Source organism: Pipistrellus hanaki (genome assembly GCF_964339955.1).
Source record: "Pipistrellus hanaki genome assembly, chromosome: 6".
Taxonomy (NCBI): Eukaryota; Metazoa; Chordata; class Mammalia; order Chiroptera; family Vespertilionidae; genus Pipistrellus; species Pipistrellus hanaki.
In genome coordinates this window covers 19,602,565-19,626,839 of record NC_140508.1, presented here as the reverse complement: position 1 = coordinate 19,626,839, position 24,275 = coordinate 19,602,565, and the positions used below count along the sequence as shown (strand labels likewise).

The window sequence follows — 24,275 nt, the reverse complement described above, 5'->3', positions numbered from 1 at the left end:
AAATCAATACAATATATAAAAAAAAAAAAAAAAGAAAAGAAAAGAGCCGAAGCCGGTTTGGCTCAGTGGTAGAGCGTCGGTCTGTGGACTGAAAGGTCCCAGGTTCGATTCCGGTCAAGGGGATGTACCTTGGTTGTGGGCACATCCCCGTTAGGGAGTGTGTAAGAGGCAGCTGGTTGATGTTTCTCTCTCATCGACGTTTCTAGCTCTCTATCTCTCTCCCTTTCTCTCTGTTAAAAATCAATAAAATATATTTTAAAAAAACACACACAAAAACAACAAATTAGTGTCAGAGCCTGGGGTCTCCAACCACACCCATCTCAGAGCACCACTCCCGGGAAATAAAGTGCAGGTAGTGATAGCAACCAATTAACAAAGTCTGTTATTTATTGTGCTAAGTTATTTTATATTAATGAATATTCTTGTTATACACAGTAAAAAACAACTTAGGCACTCCACGATTCAATCACCAAAGACTGAAATAACATTCTGAAAAAAGGAATAAGTCAAAATTAGGCATTCATGCAAGTACTTTATTTAAACCTTATTTGTCACCAAATTACAAGCCATAACAATAGGAATGTCCACGAATTCAACACAAGAAAAACACTTTTAATAAGCCAATCTGAGAAAGACAAATATCACATGATCTCACTTATTTGTGGAATCGAATGAACAAAATAATACCCAAAGCACAGAGACATGGAACACACTGATACACCTTGATGTGAGGTTGGGGGAAGGGGGGTAGGAAGAGATAAACCAAAGAACTTATAGGCACAGCCCACGGACACAGGCAATAGGATAGTGAAGACGTGGGCGTGAGTAGGAACTGGAAAAAGGGAGGTAAAGGAGGGGGGAAATGGAAGTATAACAAGAAAAGATATTAAGAAAAGAAAAACATTTTTAAATAAACTCAGTCTTTATATAATAATTTGGAACCACCTACAAGACACATTAAGCAAAAGAACGAGATAGGACAGTGTGTAGTTCACTACTACTTGTCTCACAAGAGGAGAGATAATATATGTGTATATCATCTATATTTGTATTCATGCCTACTCTATAGACCTGCACATGCATACACCACACACACGGCTTATACAATCCTATACTATTTCTGGAAAGACACAGTTGACACTACCACTGGCTACCTCTGAGGAGGGGAGGTGGGTGGCTGAGGGTCAGGGATGGGAAGCAGACTTTTCACTACATGATACTTTATACTTTTTAGCTTTGCATTTTGTGCAATTATTATCTATTGAAAAAGAAAATCTAAAACAAGCAGCAATAAGACATGCATCAAGTTCATCACCATCACATTAGGAAATACCCATGCTTACACTGTCACAATAATTAAAAGACAAAAACATATGAGTTCATCTTAACCACAATTGCCAAACCTCAAATACACATTTCAGAAGGAAACGAGCAAAGAACTGCCAGGGCTGGATGGTTTCTTTACGTGAAGCTCCGTGGAGGTCCTAGTGCCTAATAGTCATCGAGGCCGAGCTTAGCAGCGAAGAGCGAGGTGATGAGGTCATCCCCAATTGACAGAGCCAGGTCACGGGGGGTGTGGCCTCTAATATTCTTCTTTCGGATGCTTGCATTGCATCTGGGAAAGGAATGGGGGTGAAATGAAGGACGTAGGCACTTGGATCTGAACGCCTGACTCTTCCCTGACTCGGAGGCCAGTCTGGGAGCCTCTTGGCCCCACCTTCCCAATTCTGTCCCCAAGAGGCCACCATGACCCTCAGCCTCAAGGGTGGCTCTTAAAGGGATGAGTGAGACCTTTTGAGGGACTTTCTGATTTCATACGTTCAATTGCCAATCCTGGCCATTGCATCAAAGTCCTACAACTAAAGGTGTTTAAGAGGTGAGCAACATTTTATTTATTTATTTTTTTTAATATATTTTATTGGCTTTTTTTTTTTTTTTTTTTTTTTTACAGAGAGAAAGGAAGAGGGACAGAGAGCGAGAAACATCCATGAGAGAGAAGCATCGACCAGCTGCTTCCTGCACACCCCCCACTGGGGATATGCCCGCAACCAAGGTACATGCCCTTGACCGGAATCGAACCTGGGACACTTCCGACCCCAGGCGGACGCTCTATCCACTGAGACAAACCGTTTTCGGTGGTGGGCAACATTTTAATTGTGTGTTTAAAAGCTCCTACTGGCCCTAGCTGGTTTGGTTCAGTAAATAGAGTGTCAGCCTGTGGACTGAAGTGTCCAGGGTTCGATTCCAGTCAAGGGCCCATGCCCAGGTTGCGGACGTGATCCCCAGTAAGGGGCATGCAGGAGGCAGCTGATCAATGATTCTCCCCCAGCATTGATGTTTCTATCTCTCTCTCTCTCCCTTCCTCTCTGAAACCAATAAAATATATTTTTTTAAAAGCTCCTAGTCCCAGAAGCCATGGTGAGTGGTGGCTCCCATTCACTGGACTAACTATATATTCAGGTACCAGGGTCCTTCAAAATCACCCGGGTCATCGGGGGAGCACTGTGGCCCTCAAAAGTCTTCCCAAGCGGCCAGGGAACTTACCCCAGCAAAGCAGCAATACACTCCCTTCCTGCCATGCCAAGCAGAGTGGCTTCATGAAGAGCAGTATTTTGGTACCTGTTTGGAGAGAAAAAAATCACCCTGGCTAAAAAAACTGGGCAGGGAACACATGACCACAGGGGCCTTGGTTTCACCCACTGCCCTATTTAACAAATTGATATAATCTCTTGAGTCTCCCCTCACTGCCGCTTCCCTTGGAGAAATACTGTGATGGTGGCTAAGCTGTGATGTTAGATAGAAAGTGAAAGGTCTCTGGACACATTCAATTCTTATTATGTATTTTTAAAAACTTATCTGACACATTCATATTGTAAAGTGAGAAACCTCACAAAGATCAGGTTTGTAGGTGATTTAACAAATGCTAATAAATACTATTTCAGTAAATTTCCTACCAGAGTTTATGGAACATATTAGACATAGTCTCACCACTGGCTTGGACCTCTTGGGCATTGTCTATATTAGCGGTCGCCAACCAGTGGTCCATGAAGTCTGAAAGGTTGGTGACCACTGGTCTATATGATAATAACCTTTTCATAGATGAGGCTACTATTTCTCTTTAAAATATATATTTTTATTTCAGAGAGGAAAGGAGAGGGAGAGAGAGATAGAAACATCAATGATGAGAGAATCACTGATCAGCTGCCTCCTGCACGCCCCCTAATGGGAATCGAGCTGCCACCCAGGCATGTGCCCTGACCAGGAATTGAACCATGACCCCTGGTTCAAAGGTAGACTCAACCACTGAGCCACACAGGCTGGGCGGAAGCTCCTGTTCTTGTGTAGGAAACTGACTTTGGCTTCAGTGAGTTGGGTTGTAGGCTATGAAAATAAACGCCAATCTTAGAATCTACAAAGCAAGCTCTAGAGGTGAGACAGAGCATATTTTGCTGCATGCCAGACTGTCTCTCCACCTTGCCCGGCCAGGTTTGGCCCAGAGAGAGAGCAGTGGATGCCTGAAATGAAGGATGGGTGATACCTGCATCCTAGAACTCATGGAAGGATCCTGATCAGAGAGGGCAGGAGTGATGGTACATGGGAGTCACAATTGGACTAGAAAGGGGATGAACAATGGAAGTTCTGCATTCTCCCAGGCCTGCTCTTTCCCCTGATACAACCGTTCCATCCCCTGCACCTGCAAATATACCTGCAGCCATCAATTTATCCCAAAGGAAAGAAAAATATGGTGGCCTCTACTCTGAAAAAGACAAATGGTGCCCCCAGAAAAAAAATCAGGTAAGCAATTGCCATGCTCAGGGGGAAGTCTGCCACTTGTCTCCGTCTGAGAGAAGCTTCATCTACCCCAAAACTCCCCAGTTAACCAACTCCTCTCAAGTACACAGAATCCCACTCATTTAGCTTATTCCCCATTTTAATATGGATAGACAACAAGGGATCACAGGCATCTGAGAAATACCAAAACACGCAACATAAATTTTTAAAAGACAAAATCTAATTGGTATCCTAAGAATGATTGAAGACAATATCAGACAAAAACATGAAAACAAAACAAAACATGAGGCCATGAAGAAGAAACAATAAACACAGGGAAACAAAAAGAAAACAACCATTTGATGACAAAGGAAGAGACTGGAGTGATGCAGCTACAAGCCAAGGGATGCCAAGGGTTGCTGGGGACTACGAGAAGCTAGAAGGCAAGCATAATTCTTCCCTGAAGGCTTCTGAGAAAATATAACCTTTTGACACCTTGACTTTAGCTTATGGTCTCTGGAACTTTATAAGAATAAATCTGTTGTTTTTAGCCACCCCCCCCCCCAAAAAAAAGGAAAAACAATAAGAACAAAAAGTAGCTCTTAGAAAGTAAACATATGATTATTGAAATTGAAAGTATTAAACAGGTGGGTTAAGAAATTATCTTAAGAAAAGAGAAAAAGGGAGATGAAAATATGGGGGAAAGTATATATATATATATATATGATATCATCAACTCAAGAGATCCATCATCAAACTAATAGGAGATCTAGAAGGAGAGAACAAAAAAAATGGAGAGATAAAAGAAATTTCCCTTGAGCTGAAGAAAAACATGACTTTTTAGACTAAAAGGACCAACTGGGTGAATGAAAAAAATGGCACATGAAAAAAAGACACCCTTGTGAAATTTCTGAACATCAAGGATAAATGCTTCTAGAAAGAATAGGTCACAAATAAAGAAAAAAATTGCTGTAAAATTTTCATGGGATGCTAGAAAGTAAGAGAGCAAGGCTTTCTAAGATTTGAGGAAATTTTATTTTGAATACAAATTAATAGTAGTCAAAGCATTAATCACGAATGAAGACAACCCTAACCAGTTTGGCTCAATGGATAGAGCTGATGCCTGTGGACTGAAGGGTCCCAGATTCGATTTCAGTCAAGGGCATGTACCTCAGTTGCAGGCATATCCCCAGTAGGGGTGTGCAGGAGGCAGCAGATCGATCAAGGATTCAGAATGTATTTCTACACACCCTTTCTGAAGAAGTTACCTGAGGCCACACTTTATCCTGACAAAGGTCAAAAGCAAGAAAGAGGAAAATGTGAACAATAACTACAGGTGAATTCCAATAAAATAAAAATCCCACAATCACCATTGTGCAGCAGAGCTGAAAAGCTATCAGGCAAAATCCAAATAGGAAATGTACTCCAAGAAGAATGTCTCTAAGAACAACACTGAAAAAGTAAGAAGTGAGACAGGATTATGAATTTGGTAAAGCCATGTTCTTTTTCAAGCCTGAAAAAAACAAAGGCAATCATAAATTCAAGGAAAATCAAAGATACAAAAGTTATATGTTATTCATAGTTTATGAAAGAATATGAAATGCAACAGGATTTTGAACAATTCATGGTGTGTAAAGAGAATCAATTTGGCATTTCTGGTAAGAAAATTTTACTTTGACTGGCCTAGGGGTCATTATCTCAAATCCACAAAGAAGGAAATGTAATCACAACATATCTCTTAATTCTTCAACGAACAATATTTATATAGCTATTACAATGCAATTGTTCTTTGTGCTTCTCAACTATTGAAATCAATGATTAGAATAAATTATAATTAGGATACCTAATCACAAGAAATATGTCTTCATTATGTTAACACAAGAAAATATAACTGATCAGCCTTGTAAAAATAATAATAGAAATAAAAGAGTAATGTAAATTGTGAGATGGAAGGGGAAGAAGGGGTAGAGGTAAAGATAGGAAGCAGTAATATATGCATTAATATACAAGGCAGTCAAGAGATACCATTGAAAGATAATGGTCAAGGCCCCGGCAGGGTAGTTCAGTTGTTTAGAATGTCACCTTGATATGCCAAGATTGTGGGTTTGATCCCTAGTCAGGGCACATACAAGAATCAACCAATGAATGCATACGTGAGTGGGACAACAAATATCTTTCTCTCTCTCTCTCTCTCTCTCTCTCTCTCTCTCTCTCTCTCTCTCTCTCTCCTTCCCTCTTACCCTGTCTCTAAAATAAGTCTAAAAAAGATAGCAATCAAAATATGAGTTTAGGAACATTATTTATAGCAGGAATTAATAAAAGAACCAAAAATAATAATAGAATTATTAAAACATTAATATGAGGATAGAAATAATCAGGTAGGGTCAGTGAAACAAATCATCATCTGGCATGGCAAGATGATAATACCTAAACATATAAATCAGGAATTGGCAAGATGATAATACCTAACCATGATAAATCAGGAATTATCAGTTTAAGCATATTGTTTAGTGACTGATGTAGCTGACTCCCAGGAGAATTAAAAAATATTTCAATGTAGCACTAGCAAGTTTGGCTCAGTGGATAGAGCATCGGCCTGTGGACTTGAAGGAGGGTCTGGGTTCAATTCTTATCAAGGGCACATGCCCAGATTGCAGGCTCAATCCTCAGTAGGGGGATGCAGGAGGCAGCCGATCAATGATTCTCTCTCATCAGTGATGTTTCTATCTTTCTCACCCTCTCCCTTACTCTCTGAAATAAAAGAAATATATATATATCTAAACAACAACAAAATATCTCATTGCAGTTGTCCCTAGGAACAAGAAATGGGGATGAAGAAGTGAGGACATGATATTTCATTTGCATAATAATCTCCAGATCCCTCCAAGCTATCTCAAAGAGTAATAGATTATTCTTTTTTACAGCTGCACAGTATTCTCTTGTGTAAATACACCACAGCTTTCCAGTTAGCGAAAGACAAATATCACATGATCTCACTCATATGTGGAATCTAATGAACAAAATTAACTGATAAACAAAATAGAATCTGAGGCATGGAAACATGGAACAAACTCAGAGGGAAGAGGGCAGGGGGCAGGAAGAGATTAACCTAACAATGTATATGTATAGCTGCTTTGCCCATGAACACAGAAAATAGGCTGGTGAAGGCCTAGGGCAGGGTGGGAACTGGGTGGGGGGCACAATGGGGATAAAAGGGAGGACATCTGTAATACTCTCAACAAAAAGATAAAAAATAAATTCAGAAGAAAAAAGAAAAGAAAAGAAAAGAAAAAAAGAAGGGCAGAGGAGGACTGCTAATCCCTTCTATAGGATTTGACTTTTCTATCATGTGCAGGTCTTACTTTGATAAAATTAAAAAATTATTTGGCATGTAAGAATTGTTTTCAATAAACAAATACAAATTTTTTAAATCTTTCTGCCAGCCCAGATGGTGTGGCTTAGTGGTTGAGCATAGACCCATAAACTAGGAAGTCACGGTTCAATTCCAGGTCAAGGCACATGCCCAGGTTGCAGACTTGATCCCCAGTAGGAGGTATGCAGGAGGTAGCGATCGATGATTCTCTCTCATCATTGAGGTTTCTCTCTCTTTCTCCCTTTCCCTTCCTCTTTCTGAAATCAATAAAAACATATTTTTAAAAATCTTTCTGCCAGACTAGTCATAAATAAGGAAATCTCACTTTGGAACAACCTCTCCAATAATCTTCTGCACCTAAAGCAAGTTTCTTCCAGACTAAGTCTGTGTCTCTGGTCTCAGGGGGTAGGTTTGAGTCCTTTCCTGACCACATCTTCTATTCTTCTACCTGGCTTTATTATCTTTGCAAGACTTATTCTCCAAAATTACTTATTCATTTGTATGTTTATTGTCTGTCTCCTCCACTATATTGTAAACTCCACAAGGGAAAGAATTTTGCCTTCATCACTGCTGTATCTCCATTACCTAGATGATGACTGGCACATAGTAGGTGCTCAATAACCACTAGCGAAATGAATACATCCACAAAAAGAATGAGCAGACAAATTAAAGGAAGAAGCATTGCCTCCAAGATTGAAACCTATATGAGTTGCAAGAATTTCAGGTAAGTATAACTATGACCCTTCCCATATAGATGTGGAAGGGTAATCCTCTGATTTGGGCACCAGAATCTGAACTGTCCACTTAAATAGATGCCTCTCCTTTTTCCAAAGTAATTGAAAAACTGAGTACTTTCACTGGTTTTTCACTGCAACAGCACTCTAAAAGCACCAAACACCCTGATGGTTCTGGATCTTATCTAGTTTTATTTTTTTAATTTTTTAAAAAAAATATTTTATTGATTTTTTACAGAGAGAAAGAGAGAGGGATAGAGAGTTAGAAACATCGATGAGAGAGAGTTATTGATCAGCTGCCTCTTGCACACCCCCCACTGGGGATGTGCCCGCAACCACAGTACATGCCCTTGCCCGGAATCGAACCTGGGACCTTTCAGTCCGCAGGCCAACGCTCTATTCACTGAGCCAAACCGGTCCCGGCAGGATCTTATCTAGTTTTAAATCTTTTCATGCACACGACTTGTTACTTAAATAACTTATTTGGCTAAGGCTCCTGGTGTCAAGCAAATCTGAATGGTGTTTTTCCTCCTATTTTCCCAGAGGCAATAGATGGAAGTGTCAACGCAATGTGCCTTTGCCAGAATTTCCAAAGGTCTGCCCATTGGTTCTATATAGTTTCTTCAAGCAACTAAGTTTTGGGGATCAGCCTTCATATTGTTGTTGTTGGTGGTGATGATATCATCATCATCATTATTTTTTAAAATCAGGTCAACATAACTGACAGCTCAGGTACAGGGGTAAATCCCCAGTGTCCAATAGCATTATGAGGCCATTTCCTTACCAAATGCCATGGTGGGCTGTCTCTTAAAAGCTCAATTCATATCAATACATTCCAGACGGATCATGAGAATTCTCGTGCTTTCTGTTCTACGGCTTGTGGCCTTAAAAAAGATATTAGCTTGTAAAAACATGTAATAAATAACTTCAAGATGCAATGGGGCCCTAACCAGTTTGGCTTAGTGGATAGAGCGTTGGCCTGCAGACTGAAGGGTCCCAGGTTCGATTCCAGTCAAGGGCATGTACATTAGTTGCGAGCACATCTCTAGTGGGGGGTGTGCAGGAGGCAGCTGATCGATGTTTCTGTCTCATCAATGTTTCAATCTCTCTATACCTCTCCCTTTCTCTCTGTAAAAAATCAATAAAATATATATTTTAAAAATGCAATGGATATTTACTTTTAAAGCGTGCCTTTAACATTTATGTAAAACGTTTTTTGTACTACGTAGTTCAATAGAAACTTATCTGGCCACTGGGTAAAGCTCGCAATAAAACTACTGGTCCGCAATGTGTTAAAAACAGTCTCTATATCTTCACTACTCGAACTATGGTACCTGGATCAGTGGCATCCTCCTGGATCAACTGTATATGCATCTTAACAAGATCTTTGATTGTTTCATATATGAAGTAAATTATGAGAAACTCTTTTTAAGTCCAACTTCTTAGAATTTGATATATTAAAAGACTAGTATAACATGCCCTTTCTTAATTATGAAAACTCAGGCCTAGGAAGACTTGGTGATATCTATTAAGAATAATAGAATACAGCCCTAACCGGTTTGGCTCAGCGGTAGAGCGTCGGTCTGCAGACTGAAAGGTCCCAGGTTCAATTCTGGTCAAGGGCATGTACATTGGTTACGGGCACATCCCCCTTAGGGGGTGTGCAAGAGGCAGCTGGTCGATGTTTCTCTCTCATCGATGTTTCTAGCTCTCTATCCCTCTCCCTTCTTCTCTGTAAAAAATCAATAAAATATATTTAAAAAAGAAAAAAAAGAATAATAGAATACAGATGAAACCGGTTTGGCTCAGTGGATAGAGCGTCAGCCTGCGGACTGAAAGGTCCCAGGTTCGATTCCTGTCAAGGGCATGTGCCTTAGTTGGGGGCACGTCCCCGGTGGGGGGTGTGCAGGAGGCAGCTGATCAATGATTCTCTCTCATCAATATTTCTCATTCTCTATCCCTCTCTCTTCCTCTCTGTAAAAAAAATCAATAAAATATTTTTTAAAAGAGAATAATAGAATACAGAACTTTAACTTAAATTGTATAAACTAACACCTTTCACCCTGGGTTTCATTGTGCAGTCCATATTTCCCATTCAAAGCTTGCTATCATTTATTAATGTCCAATTATTAGGCTCTTCCTAGAAATTACAAATACATGGTCTCATTTTCTCCTCCAACTGATTCTATAACAATAAGTATTATTATCTCTATTTTATGGATAAAAAGGCCTAGCAAGAAGAATATGCTCATTTTCTCTACATTTTGCTCTCTTCTGTCTACGTGCTCTCTCTCCAAGAGCAGAATTTCCAATGCTCACCTTCTAAGTTTACACTTTTCATGAGGTCAATTGAATTACTTCTGCCTGGCTATCAGTCATTCCGATAATTTGTTCATCTACTCAACACATATTTTAATGCCAGCCTAATGTCCCCATTTGTGCCAGGGCCGGGGTCCTTTCTCTGGGAGCTCAGGATACCAGTTGTAAATGCAGGCAGAGGGGTACACAGCATGTGTTGGAAGCACTGACAAAGGATGTCTCAGTCACACCAGTGACAACAATCTCCTCTGTATCTTTCAGCTTTCCTTCTCCCTAGTAGCATATGGCTTAACTCTGCCACTTCACCCCTCAAGTTCCTTGGGTCTTTATAAGACACTTACCATTTGAACTTAGATATGCTGATGGAGTCACCACATTTCCTAAGTAGACATATGATCGTCTTTCTTCACAACTATCCCCAGTCTGAGCAGAATGTGTATTCGATTTACAGTTTTGGAAAATGATGAATTGTGACTCTGCCAATTTTAATTTTGTATACTGCTCATCCAACAACTTAACTCAAATATAGAAAGTGGGGGTTGGGGGTAGAAGATGGCATAGAGGGGATAAATGGTGGAAAAAATAAAATAAATATATGGAAGGTATGCTAGATGGAATATACCTCCTTTTCAGAACCCCATGCTTCAGATTAGTTTGAGTTTGTTCCTCTGAATAGCGGTGTTCTCTCATCAGACCTTTTAGAACATGTTTCATACAATAGTTATACCTTGGTGTTCCTGGAATTAGTATTTTAAAGAAATTTTACTCTTAACCAACAAACAACTCAAACTATTTATTCAAATCTAAGCATCATAGTAGATTAAGTTAGATTCTCTTTGTAAATCTTCAATTACCTAACACCATGGTCAGCAAACGGTGGCTCACGAGCCATATGCGGCTCTTTGGCCCCTTGAGTATGGCTCTTTCACAAAATACCACGGCCTACGCAAGTCTATTTTGAAGAAGTGGTGTTAGGAGAAGTTTAAGTTTAAAAAATTTGGCTCTCAAAAGAAATTTCAGTCATTGTACTGCTGATAATTGACTATGTTGACTAATGAGTTTGCCGACCACTGACCAAACAGAACAAATCTCCACAGCTGAACCTCTAAGAAGTAGACTGCGAGTTGCATTTTCTCCACCTGGAGCAGATCTGAGAGATTAATTGTCTGAAACTCCCGTGAAGAAACTACTGTCCAAACTACTGTCCAAACTACTGTCCAACTACTGTCCAAAACAGACAACCCTCTTCTGTGTCCTTCTCCCAGCGAGACCTTGAGTCTGTTTCTGAAGTCTGCGAAGAGGTATCAGCTTCGGTGGAGGATGTGTACCTAGCCCTTTCCTTCCTGTTGAATATGAGTTTATTCCGATAGAAATGACACAAACATGATAAACAGAAACACTAGGGAGGCCTCTGCTACCTGCCAACCTCCTTAATGGAAGTGACCGCATGTGGAAGCCACAGGGCTGCTTCTCTCCACTAGCCAAACGTGCCTGGGAGGGAAGGCGCATTTCAATCCGGGGGGGTGCTGAGGACAGTTCCCTGGGCCTCTTCTCCAGGACAGCCAGGTCTCCGCTGGCTTATACCTGGAGAGCAGTAGGATGAATGGAAACTTGAAGATGTGTTCTTGGATCCACAGAGATCCAGCTGTGGGGCAGAGGGCAGGCTGACCTAGGCCTAAATACTTCAAATGAACTAATATAAACCAGACTTGCATAATTTGGCTTCCAGTGGAAAAATCTGCTTTCCTCCACTGGCATAAACTGAAAAGGAAGAAGAGATCTCTGAGCTCTATTTAGGGGGAAGGCATTCAGTCTAGCAGCTCTCCTCCCTCCCCCCATGTGAGCTAAATTCTGCTACTAGTACCAAGGAGCACGCAGTAAGAATGGCAAAGGGCTATTATATACCCTCGAGACAGATGGCATAACCAGAGACTTAGCAGAAATGCAATGAGATCACATGGATAAACAGCATGGTGGGTTCGAATGGTGATAAAGCAAAAGTAAAAACTGAAGAACACCAAAGAAAACCAGTGAATCTGTTGCCCGTCTAAGATAGTTTCATCTTCTTAGCTGGGCTTTTCATAAAGCTAGGACTCATCAGACTTGAGCATCAGCTCAAAATGTGCTCAATATATTTTTGTATTAACCATAACATACTTAAATGCTATAAGAAAAGATTATCTGAATTATACAAATATAAACTATACCTTAACACAAAACAAGATAGTAGTATTTTTATTGTTAATGATGATACAGTGTGGAATAAAGAAGCTGGCAGAGTATGATGAATGTGAACCCTAAGAAAACTTAAGAAAGTAAACTCCAGCCATCAAATGTTTACACCGGTGTGCCAAAATCCTGCTATAAAATAAAACTAAAAAGGGGGTCATGCCTACTGGTATAGTATAGCTGTCTTTTTGGGCAAAGACTGATAAAAATGCACATCTGAAAATTAAGAGGGATATATTTTGAATAAAAACACTAGAAGAAATTTTGAAACAGAGAAAAACAGAAGCAAAACTACTGAACTTTTGTCCCCTATGCTGGCTTGAGACACTCAGCAGTATGATTCGATGACCTGGGCTTTGACCCTGTCTTAATAATTCAGAAGGCAGTAACGTTAGACACCTGGGATGCCCCTAGAGACATCTAGTTCAACAGCTTGGTCAGCAGGATAGGCAATTAACAGGAAGGACCCATACTCAAGGAATTTTCCACCCCAGGTTTCCTACTATTTGCAAGACAGCAACAGGAACACAGGCTGGGAGAGGTCAAGAGGCAGGACAGCACCAAAACCAGGACAGTAGGTAACAAAGTCATCACACATGATGTGGTATCACTCTGTCCTGCTTCACAGCTGGGGAAACCAAGGCACCAGGAGATTATGTGTTGAGCTCAGATGGACCCATCTCCTCCCCAATGATGTTAACCTGTGAGACAAGTGCATATCATTTTCTTTGTGCATTAACTTCGTGGGTATATTCCTATGGGGCTTTCTTCTCTTACAATTCAGATCATGATGAAAGCATTGCTTAACACCCTAAGCACTAAGAACCTGCCAGCCCCACGATAGTATAAATTAATGAATTAACAAAATGTACCATCCTTTGTAAAAGCTACTAAAATTTAGGCAATCCAAAGGTCCATTTTGAAGACTTCATTCTAACCAGATTTAGAAAATATGAGCTATTGAGTCTATTACTAAGGCTACAATGGGTGCAGATGGTGCCTAAGTGGGTGAGATTGCACAGGGCGTGCAGGTAGCTGATCCTGCTGCAGCAGAGCTCAAGGTACTGGCTGGCTGCCGCATGGCGCCAGAACTCTCCTCCATTGTGTCTCACTTACGGTCCCCACGGCCGCTCGAGGTCTGCTCCTCTCTGCGCGAGGACTGGGATCGCTTCGTGGTGCCTATTGATCACAGCCACGGTAATAACGGGTCGGTCTTCATTGTCACTGCAGTTGGGATCTGCTCCCTGCAGCACACGGAAAAGGACAAGCCTGCCACAAAACCCTGCACTCAGGAGCATCTGATCACCTTCTTAGTCACAAACAAACATCCTCGATGGAACTAAGCAGCTTTAAGTCCACAGAGAAGGGAGTCAGGAACCCCGAGACCCAGCAAAGAACAGACAGAGCTGCCATGTCACTCGGGTGGTAAAACTTCTGTTTCCACATCGGGAGGAGTAGGCACCCAGAGAAGTTTGCCTCTTTAGGAAACATGGGATCTCACAGACCAGGGGTTCTGTCCATCTTCGTGCCTCTTATTTGGGCTCATATGCAGGTTTCTGCCTATTTCCTTTGTAATGAAAACTAACAACAGGTAACAACAATTCATGTAAAGGTTTGGACTCGCCATTTAATCCATTCCCAGCATTAAAAAATTAACTGGCCCTGTGATAATCACAACATTGAACAGAACTTCCATCGGAAAGAGACAGAGATGAAACACAGGCTGGAACCCCCAGGGAGACTTGCTCTTCGGTTGCACTTACTTCATCAAGCAACTGTTCAATCACAGAGACTCTTCCTTCCCCTGTCGGTCCGACTTCCTTCAGCAGGAGCCTGTTTTCGGGCTGCAGCATTACAGAATGTGGTCATTTCCACTGCCACAAAATATCTTTACTGTCAAGTCCCTCTTACCCAGGCTCAACCCTCGAGGTAAATGTCTCCTCTCCAGGGTTAAGTTCTGAGCCCCAGGGACAGGGGAGCATGAGCACAATCGTGTGTGTGTGTGTGTGTGTGTGTGTGTGTGTGTGGTCTCCAACAGCCAGCAGCACTGATAAACACACCTAATGTACATTTTCCTGGTCTTTGAAATACTGCCTTGATGAAGGATAACACACTCACATTGTTTTATATTATCAAGGACAGGGATGCAAGGAGAAATCTCACCAAAACCAAGAAACACCACACTGGTTTTATTATGACTATTTCTAGGAAAAGCAACCGGGTGAATCCTAAAATTTACTTTGCATGCTGTTATAAAGTGCTCAAAGTCAGCCTCGGTAAGACAGCTCACAATACATTCTCACCTGAGGTGTGAGAGAACCAATAAAGTCGATCTCTTGCTTGGGGGAGAAATAACCTCTCATCTACCTATCATCAGAAATCTGAAGATTTTATTATCCTTATATTTTCAAAATGCAATGAAATTTATTTTTATATCATCTTTCCTTATACAGAAAGGATTGTAAATGCTGGTTACTGGAAGACTAAAGGAAGCAGGGGACATTCCCTCTAGCAGGTGTCTGCCTCTGGATCCCACCCAAGGGTGACTGTGGGATAGCTCCGGGACCAGCATTTACCTGTTTATAAAGCGGAAGGAACACCACACCTCCCTGGCTCCCCGGAAGCCCCGGGAATGAGGACACTGGCCACGGCCTCTGAGCCTTTGGGAAGAAGATGCAGGGTTCGCCCTGTGTCCTCCCAGTGAGCAGCTCAGAACAAGGTGCTCTCATCCATCGGGGGAGGGGCAGGGGGCGGTTGTTTATACTGAATTCCATTCCGTATGGGGAAAAATGTACTAGAATGTCAACTTCATGAGGTCTGAGAACTTTAAGGCTTTTGTTTATTTTCAAGACCTAGAACTGCACCTAGGATAGATGTGCTCAAAAGTAATCACTGAATGAATGAACAGATGGTATAGCTTCTGCCACTTGGCCCCTAAAAGAGAATGAGAAGATAAAAGGCACATAACACTGGGGAATTCAGATCACGTATAGAATAAGTGGGTAGAATTTCCAAAATGGTAAAACTGTTATGAAGTTTATGGAATTCTATACTTCTGTTATACGTACTGACAATATTTCAAACTGGGAGAAGGTAGAGTACAAGGAATCACAAGCAATTAAGTTTTAAACAATTCTCAGGTATTCTTCCCACATTTATTAGGGTTTATGACAAGATGAAGAGCAGAGTCCCTGCTTCCAGAGGAATCACGATGCAAGCTAGGCGGCGGGTATGTGAGTCCGAGGACCCTGAGGGCCTGGCTTAACTGAAAGCTGGAGGGCAGGACTGACTACAAGAAGCAAAGATACCCACTGTCTCTTTCTGCAAAGCTCCCACTGAAATTATTTAAACTCTACCAGCTGTGGAAACTCTGAAAGGATGCCATCAGAGGATCAGAAATGGTGAGGAATCCAGAGATGGAAAGTTGATGGGATCTGACAGACAAGGAACTCTAACCAAAGGAAAAACCCGGGTGAAAACCAGGGTGAGTGTGCTTTCTACAGGGAGCCCTGCGCATGCTCAAAGTTAATCAACAAGGAGGGTAGAAGCTGAGTGCTGGGCCGCATCATGTGTGTGTCATCAGAGGGCTTTCTTGTAAATATCTGAGATGGCTGGTGTCCTCCTCTTCAATGCAAAGACAGGGGCTTTTGTTCTCTGCTTAAACCCTGATAACTACTTTCCAGAGAGTGCATGATTTGCCTCACAGGCACTTCCTGGGAGCACTTGGGCCCAAGAAGGGCAGAGCCCCAACCTCTATGACAGACATAAGGAAGGGTCTGGAAGACAGCTCACACCGGAGTACTTTGTAGCACCACCCTCATCACCAGAGGAAATGCCATCTTGTACTTTCTCCTGCCTCTGCCCACAACCCCCCAGGGAAGCCTGCCCCCACACATACCCATCCACCCACACAGAGACTCCAGACCCACCCATGCTGGGCACCCATGCCAGGTGCTTGTGAGAATCAAACTAGCTCTTCACTTGTTAATGTGACCAGACAACCAAGGGTCATCACATTTGAGACAAACCAAAAACAAGAACGCGAAAGATGGGCACACAGAACTGACACCAGAGGAAGAAGAGGTGATTCAGGACACTGATGAGAATTTTTAAATAATTCTAATTAATAATCTTGAGATATTTTAAAGGATTTCAAAAAATCAATACAAACTGTCATGAAAAAGGAACAAAAAATGAAAACAATTCTTCCATTGAACAAAAAAAATAAATAAATAAAAATCTAAAAATAAAACATTAAGTAGACAGGCCAAAGAAGACATCTGTTAAGGACCAAGGGATACACATACTGTAAGCTGCTCCTTCCTTTCTTGAAATGTTCTGGTCTTGAAAGTCTTTGTCCTCTTGATTTTTTCAGTGGTATCGGAGGTGCTGTGGCAGTAGTCACTCACTGGAACGACAAAGAGTTGCGGATCAAAATGATGCCCCAGCCTCTCCCCTGAGGCACAGAACTAGAGTCTAGTGCCATGCCCCTCAAGAGGATAAAATAAATTTTGTAGAAATTTCTGTTTGAATAAATTTGGTAGGAAGGATTCTGGTAGCCATTCATCTCAGTCCAGGACCAGAGAGGATGGGGGGAAGGAGAGGAATAGAAATGACTATAGTTTTTAGACCCCAAAGAGCACTCCACCCCTGTTTATCTTCCCAAGCCTGTGAAAGACTTCAAAAGTCTCACCCCTGCCTTCAGGGAAGCCAGATAAATAAAATGGCTGGCACGTGAAAGTAAGACATATGGTTGGGCTGGCAAATTTTAAGCAATTCTGCCACCCTTGCCAAGTCTGTGTTCCTAGTCAATGGCTTTAAAAATCAATGGAAGGAGCCTAGCTGGTTTGGCTAGATGGATAGAACGTTGGCCTGCAGACTGAAGGGGCCCTGATTTGATTCCGGTAAAGGGCACATGTGTGGGTTGTGGGCTCAATCACCAGTAGGGGGCGTGCAGGAGTCAGGCAATTAATGATCCTCTCTCATCATTGATGTTTCTATCTCTCTCCCTCTCCTTTCCTTTCTGAAATCAATACAATATATTTATAAATAAATAAATAAATAAATAATATCTATCATACCGATGTTAATAGTAATGTATTTACAAAAAATAATAAAATAAAATAAATGGAAGGGCACAACTTACCCAAGCTATACCTGCTGCCAAATATCCCGTGACCACCCTCGGTGACGGTGCTCAGAAAGTGGTCGCTGAAATTCATCGCCTTACTCATGTAAAAGTTCTGGCCAACAAAAACATGCAAGCACCATGACGATGAGAATGCTGTGTCCTTACACCTCCCTGCCAACCTGCTCCTTTCTGTCACTGACAGCTCTGTCCACACCTGGACATCCTTCCTACAATTCCCTCACACCCAGGATGTTCTGATCATTCAGCCTCTTAAACAGGTCCTCAGTCTGGCCCCTCCTCTCGGTCATTACAACCTCATACCGGGATTATCACAATAGCCTCCCAACAAGTTCCTGCCAGCCCACCTTCCATGTGCTCAGAACGTTTCTGTGTCTTGGAATTAGGGGACCTTGGAAGAAGCAAGTTGCTTAACTTCCCTGAGCCTTTCAGTTCCCTCACCCACAAAGTGTAAATATTAAGGTCTACCTCAAAGGCATGTTGTGAAAGTAAAAATGAGGTGAAACAGATGTTTATAAAATGAGGATAGATAATGCATAGGCCAGACTTGAAATCCTGTATCCACCCTACCCTCACGTGGCTGCCGGTTCCTGCCACAGGGAACCACCTGCTACTTTCTGAACACAAACTGCAGGCTAAGAAAAGAACAGTGAACGTGGGCATATTTACCTCCCTTCTACTTGATAGATAGCATGTTGTAGATGCTATTGGTGCCCACCCAGTCCCCCCTAACCGGCCAGCTGCTGTGCTGGTCACTAACAGCTCACAGCTGACCCCCTTCTCCGGCCAACTGCCATCAGTAGTTGGGTGCTGCCTTCCCGTAGAAATTATGCCCCTCGCCCCCCTGCCTCAACTGGGGACAACTGTGTGGTGTCATTCACAATCCAGGGCTCCTCACGGATCCAGGTAAAGCCAGACATTACTTGCAACCACTTGCTCATTTAGCTCCTTCCCTTGCCTTGTCCCAAGTCCTTCACTCCCCTTCTCCTGAAATACCTCCCTGACCTAAGCTCTGATCTGGCCACACCGGAAACATGGCATTTAGTGCTTTACTTGGTTTCAAAGCGCTTTCGTATGCATTATCCCCTTGGATATGCCCAGCCTCCCTTTGTGGTAGGCAGGGCCCATAAATCTATCTTAATTTTAAAGACATTGCTAACACCCTGCTGGTTAACAATAAATAGTAGTTCCTCTCTTTTTCCTTGCCTTCTTTATCCATCTTTTCAATCCACGGATTCTTCTTTTGTATATTTTGACTTTTTGTCCAATGACACTAAAGCTGCCAATATCAATCAATATTTGTTACACACTTACAGGCTCTGCGGCAATGCCCCAGTCACCATATAGAGGGCAGATCAAAGGAGAGAGACATGGCCACAACACTTGGTTTCTTTTTTACAGGCAAACAGGTCATAGTACATATCAGCAAACAGTTTTGTCAGTCTTTTCCCAAAGCAGTTGTATCACAGACCTGCCACCAGATGTCAGTGAATAGAAATAAGCCTGAAAATCACAGGCCCAATCGGGTGGGTGACAATTCCTGTTCTCACTGTATCACTATGTGCCCTAATGCTTCTCTCAGGCTTAGCTCAGTTATTTACCTAATTCCACGAAAGTGTTGACCTACATTCAAGTTCCACGATATCTGAAACTTTTCCTTTCTATGAATTACACAGAAACATTTCAACAAATGATAAGCCACAACTTACTAGTTCAATCAATTCCCCAATAAAATAACTTCTGAAGGTTTCACTCACCTTGTTTGAGACTTGAACATAATTCAACCTGATGCTAACTTCATAGCCATCTTCGTGAACAGTAGCAGAAAGAAGCTTTTAAAAAAAGTATGAGAGAGGAGTCACAACTGTGGGTATGGAACTCAGTGCCCTGAGCTACAACAAAGAAATTCTGAAATGTTAAACTATAAATTTAATCAAATATTTAATTAACACAAAATAAGGCAAAAAAGATAAGCAGAACAAAAACAGAACTAACAGCAAAATGGGTGAAACAACTCTAGCCATATTTATAATTTCATTAATTATAAATGAACTAAATAAATACTCCAATTAAAGAGCAGAGACTGCCCTGGCTGGTTTGGCTCAGTAGCTAGAGTGTCAGCCTGTGAACTGAAGGGTCCCCGGTTCGATTCTAGTCAAGGACACATGCCTGGGTTGCAGGCTTGGTCCTCATGGGGGCGCTGCAGGAGGCAGCCGATTGGTGATTCTCTCTCATCATTGAGGTTTCTATTTCTCTCCCTCTCCCTTTTTCTCTGGAATCAATGAAAATACATTTTTTTAAAAAGAGCAGAGTCTACCAGAATGGATAAGAAAGCAAAATCCAACTTTATACAAGAGACATGCTTTAAGTTTAATCAAGAAATATGGCTGGATGCCACCATCTTAGGAAAGGTGTCCTGGAGGCCAGGTTTTGGCAATCAAAGGTAATTCTATATACTAAAAGCATAATACGCAAATCAACCGAATGATGGGTCACTATGATACACACTGACCACTAGGGGGCAGACAGACGCTCAATGTAGGAGCTGCCCCCCAGTGGTCAGTGCACTCCCACATGGGGAGCGCCATTCAGCCGGAAGCGGGGCTCATGCCTGGTGAGTGTATCAGCTGTGGCGGGAGCCTCTCCCACCTCCACTGCAGGCAGGCAGTAAGGAACAAGTGGTCCCAGACTGCGAGAGCCCTGACTGTAAGAGGGATGTCCACCTGCTGGCTTAGGCCTGATCCCCCTGGGGACATTCCCTGCTGAGTGTGAGAGGGCACAGGCCAGGCTGAGGGATCCCTCCCCTCCCCAATGTACTGGGCCTCTAGTGTATTATATTGTAGTTGAGTAGCTTTCTCTGTAAGCAGTGGGAGGGATTTAGATCAAACCAGAGATCAGCAAATGTTTTAAGATCATATAGTAAATGTTCTAGGTTTTGTGGGCCATAGAGTCTCTGTCATGAATACTCAGCATTGCCATTGTAACACAAAAGCAGTTACAGAAAATAAGTAAATGAATGAATCTTGCTGCAATCTGATAAAACTTTATTTATAAAATTGGATGGCAGGCTAGAATTGTCCCACAGGCCATAGTTTGCAGACCACTGGATTAGGCCAAAAAAACTAATAAACTATCAAAATAGATGATCAAAGGAAATTGAGCAATACTTGACCATGAAATAGTTTCATTGTTGGCCTTTTAGTGTCAGAGAAGCAGACAGGCTGATTTTCAAAGGTTCCTCTAGTCTCATGACAGAGGAACAGGTCTTCTTACAAGGTGTCTCTTTACAACAGCAGATAAAGGCCATGGTATTTGGGGTCTGACATACCTACTTCAAAGCCTGAATTCCCCCGAGACTTAGCAGTATGGTTCTAGGGGAGTCACCAAACCTCTCTGAACCAGTGTCCCCAGGTGTCAGGTAAGGTTTGTTCTGATTATCTACTGCAGTGTAAAAAGTCCCAGACTTAGTCACATCAAACAACTCCCATTTTTATAAGTTCATGGATTCCAATGGGGCCCAGCAGCAATGGCTTGTTTTGTTCCATACATCTGAGGCCTCAAAGACTCATATGGCTAGAGGTAGCTTCATGTTTGGGAACTGGAATAGCCTAAAGCCTCATCACTCATTGTCTGGCTCCTGAGCTGGGATGACTCTAGGATTGAATTCAGCTGGAGCTGCAGACGGGTGCACCTAATGTGGCCACGTCTTGGGCCTGGGTTTTTCACAGCAAAAGGGCTGGGCTCCAAGGAGTTTTGAGATGAGCATGCAAAGCCATAGGAAGCCACGTGCATATATGACCACCACTTGGGACTCCCATAGCATCATTTCTTACATACTGTTGCCCAACAGTCACAAGCCCACCAGACTCAAGGTGAGGAGATATAGATTCCATCTTCTAAAGGGAAGACTGTTGAAGAATCTGTGGCCATGTTTTAAAAAACTGCCACAGTGCTAATACTCCTACCTTGCAGATTTGTTTTGAGGACTAGAGATGATAAACATGATATATATATTGTTATATGGTTAAATCTCTTAATTACTATTGACAATATAGTGTAGAGTTTAAGAAGACAATTTGGCTGGATTAAACTATTCTGGTTCATTTAGCTCTGACCACCAGGATTTCCACAGTCTGTGAATGCTCACAATTTACTGTCTTAGGTCAGATGTCCAGGAGCAGACCCTAGGACAAGACTCAAGTGCAGGTGATTTATAAAGGCAGTGACTGCAAGGAAGGATAGTAAGGAAATGTAGAAAGCAGGACAGGAAAGGGAAAGGAGCCAAGCAAAGAACAATTTCAGGTGAAGCCGGCAGAGGATACTTTAGCCTGATCCCATGGGACACTGTGAAGTGGAAGTTCCACTCAGAGTCCACTCACCTTTCCCATCCTGGGTTCAGCAATCAAGGCCCGGAACTCAGAGTTGTTCTGAGTATAAGCCCTGAGGTGAGCAGAGATGTGATCCAACTGTTTTCTCCAGTATCCTAAGGAAGAAGAGAAACCCATCCACATGGTTAATTCTTCTGAGGCTAAGAAAGAAAATGCTGATGTGGATCATGTATTCTCAGAAAGGTTGTTTTCCTTTGTAACTTTGTGATGGTTTTTACTTACTTGAACCTCAGCTATGTACTATAAGTTCCATTTTTGTTCCCAGATTCTTTTTATACATGATTAATTATAGAATATTCTAGAATCTCAAAAGACCATATTTTGATTTTTGTGCATTGGGTATTTTTCATTTATTCTTATAAAATTATGTTTAAAGTAACCAACCATATTTGGATGGAGCTTCATTCTATGCACCAAAGGGTTACGGGTTTGATTTCTAGTGACAGCACATATTGTGGATTAATCCCCATTTGGGGTTTGTACAGGGGACAAGCAATCAATGTTTCTCTCTCTTTCTTTCTCTCTCTCTCTCTCTCTCTCTCTCTCTCTCTCTCTCTCTCTCTCTCTCTCTTTCTTCTCTCTTCCTTTTCCTCTCTCTCAAAACATATCCTGGATGAGTATTAACATATGAGTATTAACATACATGTTTACATAACCTGTATATAAAATTTAGAATGTGAGCTTTGGCAAATGTATACATCCCCATCAATATGTAGAACTCTTGAACATCTCAATTATAAAAGACAAGCAATTGAATTTAAAAATTGAACAAGGATATGAACAGACATTTCTCCAGAGAAAAAATATAATGGCCAAGAAGCACATGAAAAGACAACATCATTAGTCATCAGGGAAATATTAATTAAAAGCATAATGAGGGACCACGTCGCCCTACTAGGATGGCGACAATGAAAATATAGTAAGTGTTGGCAAAGACGTGAGAAATCAGAACCCTCCTACAGTGCTGGCAGAATGTAAAATAGTGCAGCCACTTTGGAAAGTAGTATGGAAATGTTAGACATAATTTTATCATTTGGCCCAGCAATTGCACTCCTATGTATATTCCCAAGAGAAATGAAAACATGTCCATAGAAAAACTTATACATAAATGTTCACAGCAGTATTATTCATAATAACCAAAAGGTGAACAAAATGCAAATGTCCACCAACTGATAAACGAATCTACAAAATGTCATAAATGCTTATAATAGATTATTATTCAGCTATAAAAAGAATGAAAAGCTAAAACATGCCAAAATATGGATGAACCTTGAAAACATTATACTAGGTGAAAGAAGCCAGTCACAAAAGACCATATATGCTTCCATTTATATAAAATGTCCAGAACACACAAATTCACAGGTATAGAAAATGGATTTATAGTTGCCAAGCACTTGGGAAAGGAGATGTGGGAAGTGACTGCTTAAAGAGAATATGCTTAATATGCTTTTATCACACTTAAATTACTTTGGTGTGATAAAAAGTTCTAGACATAGAGTGGTAAAGGTTGTATAATATTGCTAATGTACTAAAGCTTGCTGAATTGTACACTTTAAAATGGCTAAAAGGGTGAATTGTTATGTCAATGTTACCACAATAACATAAAGGGATAATAGCAAACAGCAATGACGACACAGGTTAACATTTCTGCCACAATAGAAGTCCATGTGAGCTATTTAACTTATAGACTAGATGAGGGGACTGTGAGTCAAAACATCACATACTAAATGTTAAAAGAAGAGCAGTTTAATTCAAATGAAAATTACTTTAAAAAAGTAAAATAACGGAACTTATTTCTTATATATAAAAACAAATCTAAAGGAAGAAAAATTGAGATTTTCTTTCTTTTTTTAAAATTTCTTTATTGATTAAGGTATCACATATTTGTCTTTATTCCCCCATTCCCATCCCCAACCCCTCCCCATGTATGTCCCCACCCATGAGATTTTCTTTCAAAGAAAGAATGAGTTCTCTCCTGACAAGAAAGCATATTTTTATCCTCACCTCTTCCTGGGCTGACGGCTGTAAGGAGAGGCTTATGGTCACTCATTTTCTCCTGTCTCTGCTGATGAGAAGCCATTTCCATTTCCTTTTTTGCTAGTAGGTTGCCAGATGGGTAGAACAGGCCAGCGGTCTGTGTACCTACATTCCTCCTAGACCCATCATGTTTGGGTAACGGACCATTTACGGACTGCCAGGCAGATCGGGACTACAAGTGAGGCAGAAACATAAAATATTATAATTTAATTAATCCTTCAGATTACCCACAGAAAACAATTGAAATCAGAACTCAAATTGTATCTCAAAGAACA

General features: G+C 41.4%; 1 protein-coding gene and 1 long non-coding RNA gene across 7 annotated transcripts in view; both read right to left on the bottom strand.

The window, feature by feature from the left end:
• Positions 1 to 512: 512 nt before the first annotated feature.
• LOC311624437 overlaps positions 513 to 24,275 on the bottom strand; it is a 152,572-nt gene continuing 128,809 nt past the window's right edge. The window contains exon 2 of the long non-coding RNA XR_014795321.1: positions 513 to 1,234. This is a non-coding gene — a long non-coding RNA (uncharacterized lncRNA). The remainder of the gene's footprint in view (positions 1,235 to 24,275) is intronic.
• The window catches only part of DZANK1 (double zinc ribbon and ankyrin repeat domains 1), a 60,828-nt gene continuing 37,065 nt past the window's right edge, over positions 513 to 24,275 (bottom strand). For 3 of the 6 annotated variants that reach the window (XM_084887634.1, XM_084887633.1, XM_084887632.1), the window contains 9 exons: positions 23,968 to 24,172; positions 21,955 to 22,058; positions 19,333 to 19,407; positions 17,573 to 17,669; positions 16,734 to 16,834; positions 14,190 to 14,270; positions 13,543 to 13,670; positions 2,545 to 2,619; positions 513 to 1,615 (listed from right to left, as the gene is read on the bottom strand). In XM_084887634.1, the coding sequence (XP_084743760.1) occupies positions 1,492 to 1,615; positions 2,545 to 2,619; positions 13,543 to 13,670; positions 14,190 to 14,270; positions 16,734 to 16,834; positions 17,573 to 17,669; positions 19,333 to 19,407; positions 21,955 to 22,058; positions 23,968 to 24,172 (990 nt within the window). In that variant the 3' untranslated portion in view covers positions 513 to 1,491. The remainder of the gene's footprint in view (positions 1,616 to 2,544; positions 2,620 to 13,542; positions 13,671 to 14,189; positions 14,271 to 16,733; positions 16,835 to 17,572; positions 17,670 to 19,332; positions 19,408 to 21,954; positions 22,059 to 23,967; positions 24,173 to 24,275) is intronic. The other 3 variants (XR_014795317.1, XR_014795316.1, XM_084887635.1) reach the window with 3 other exon arrangements.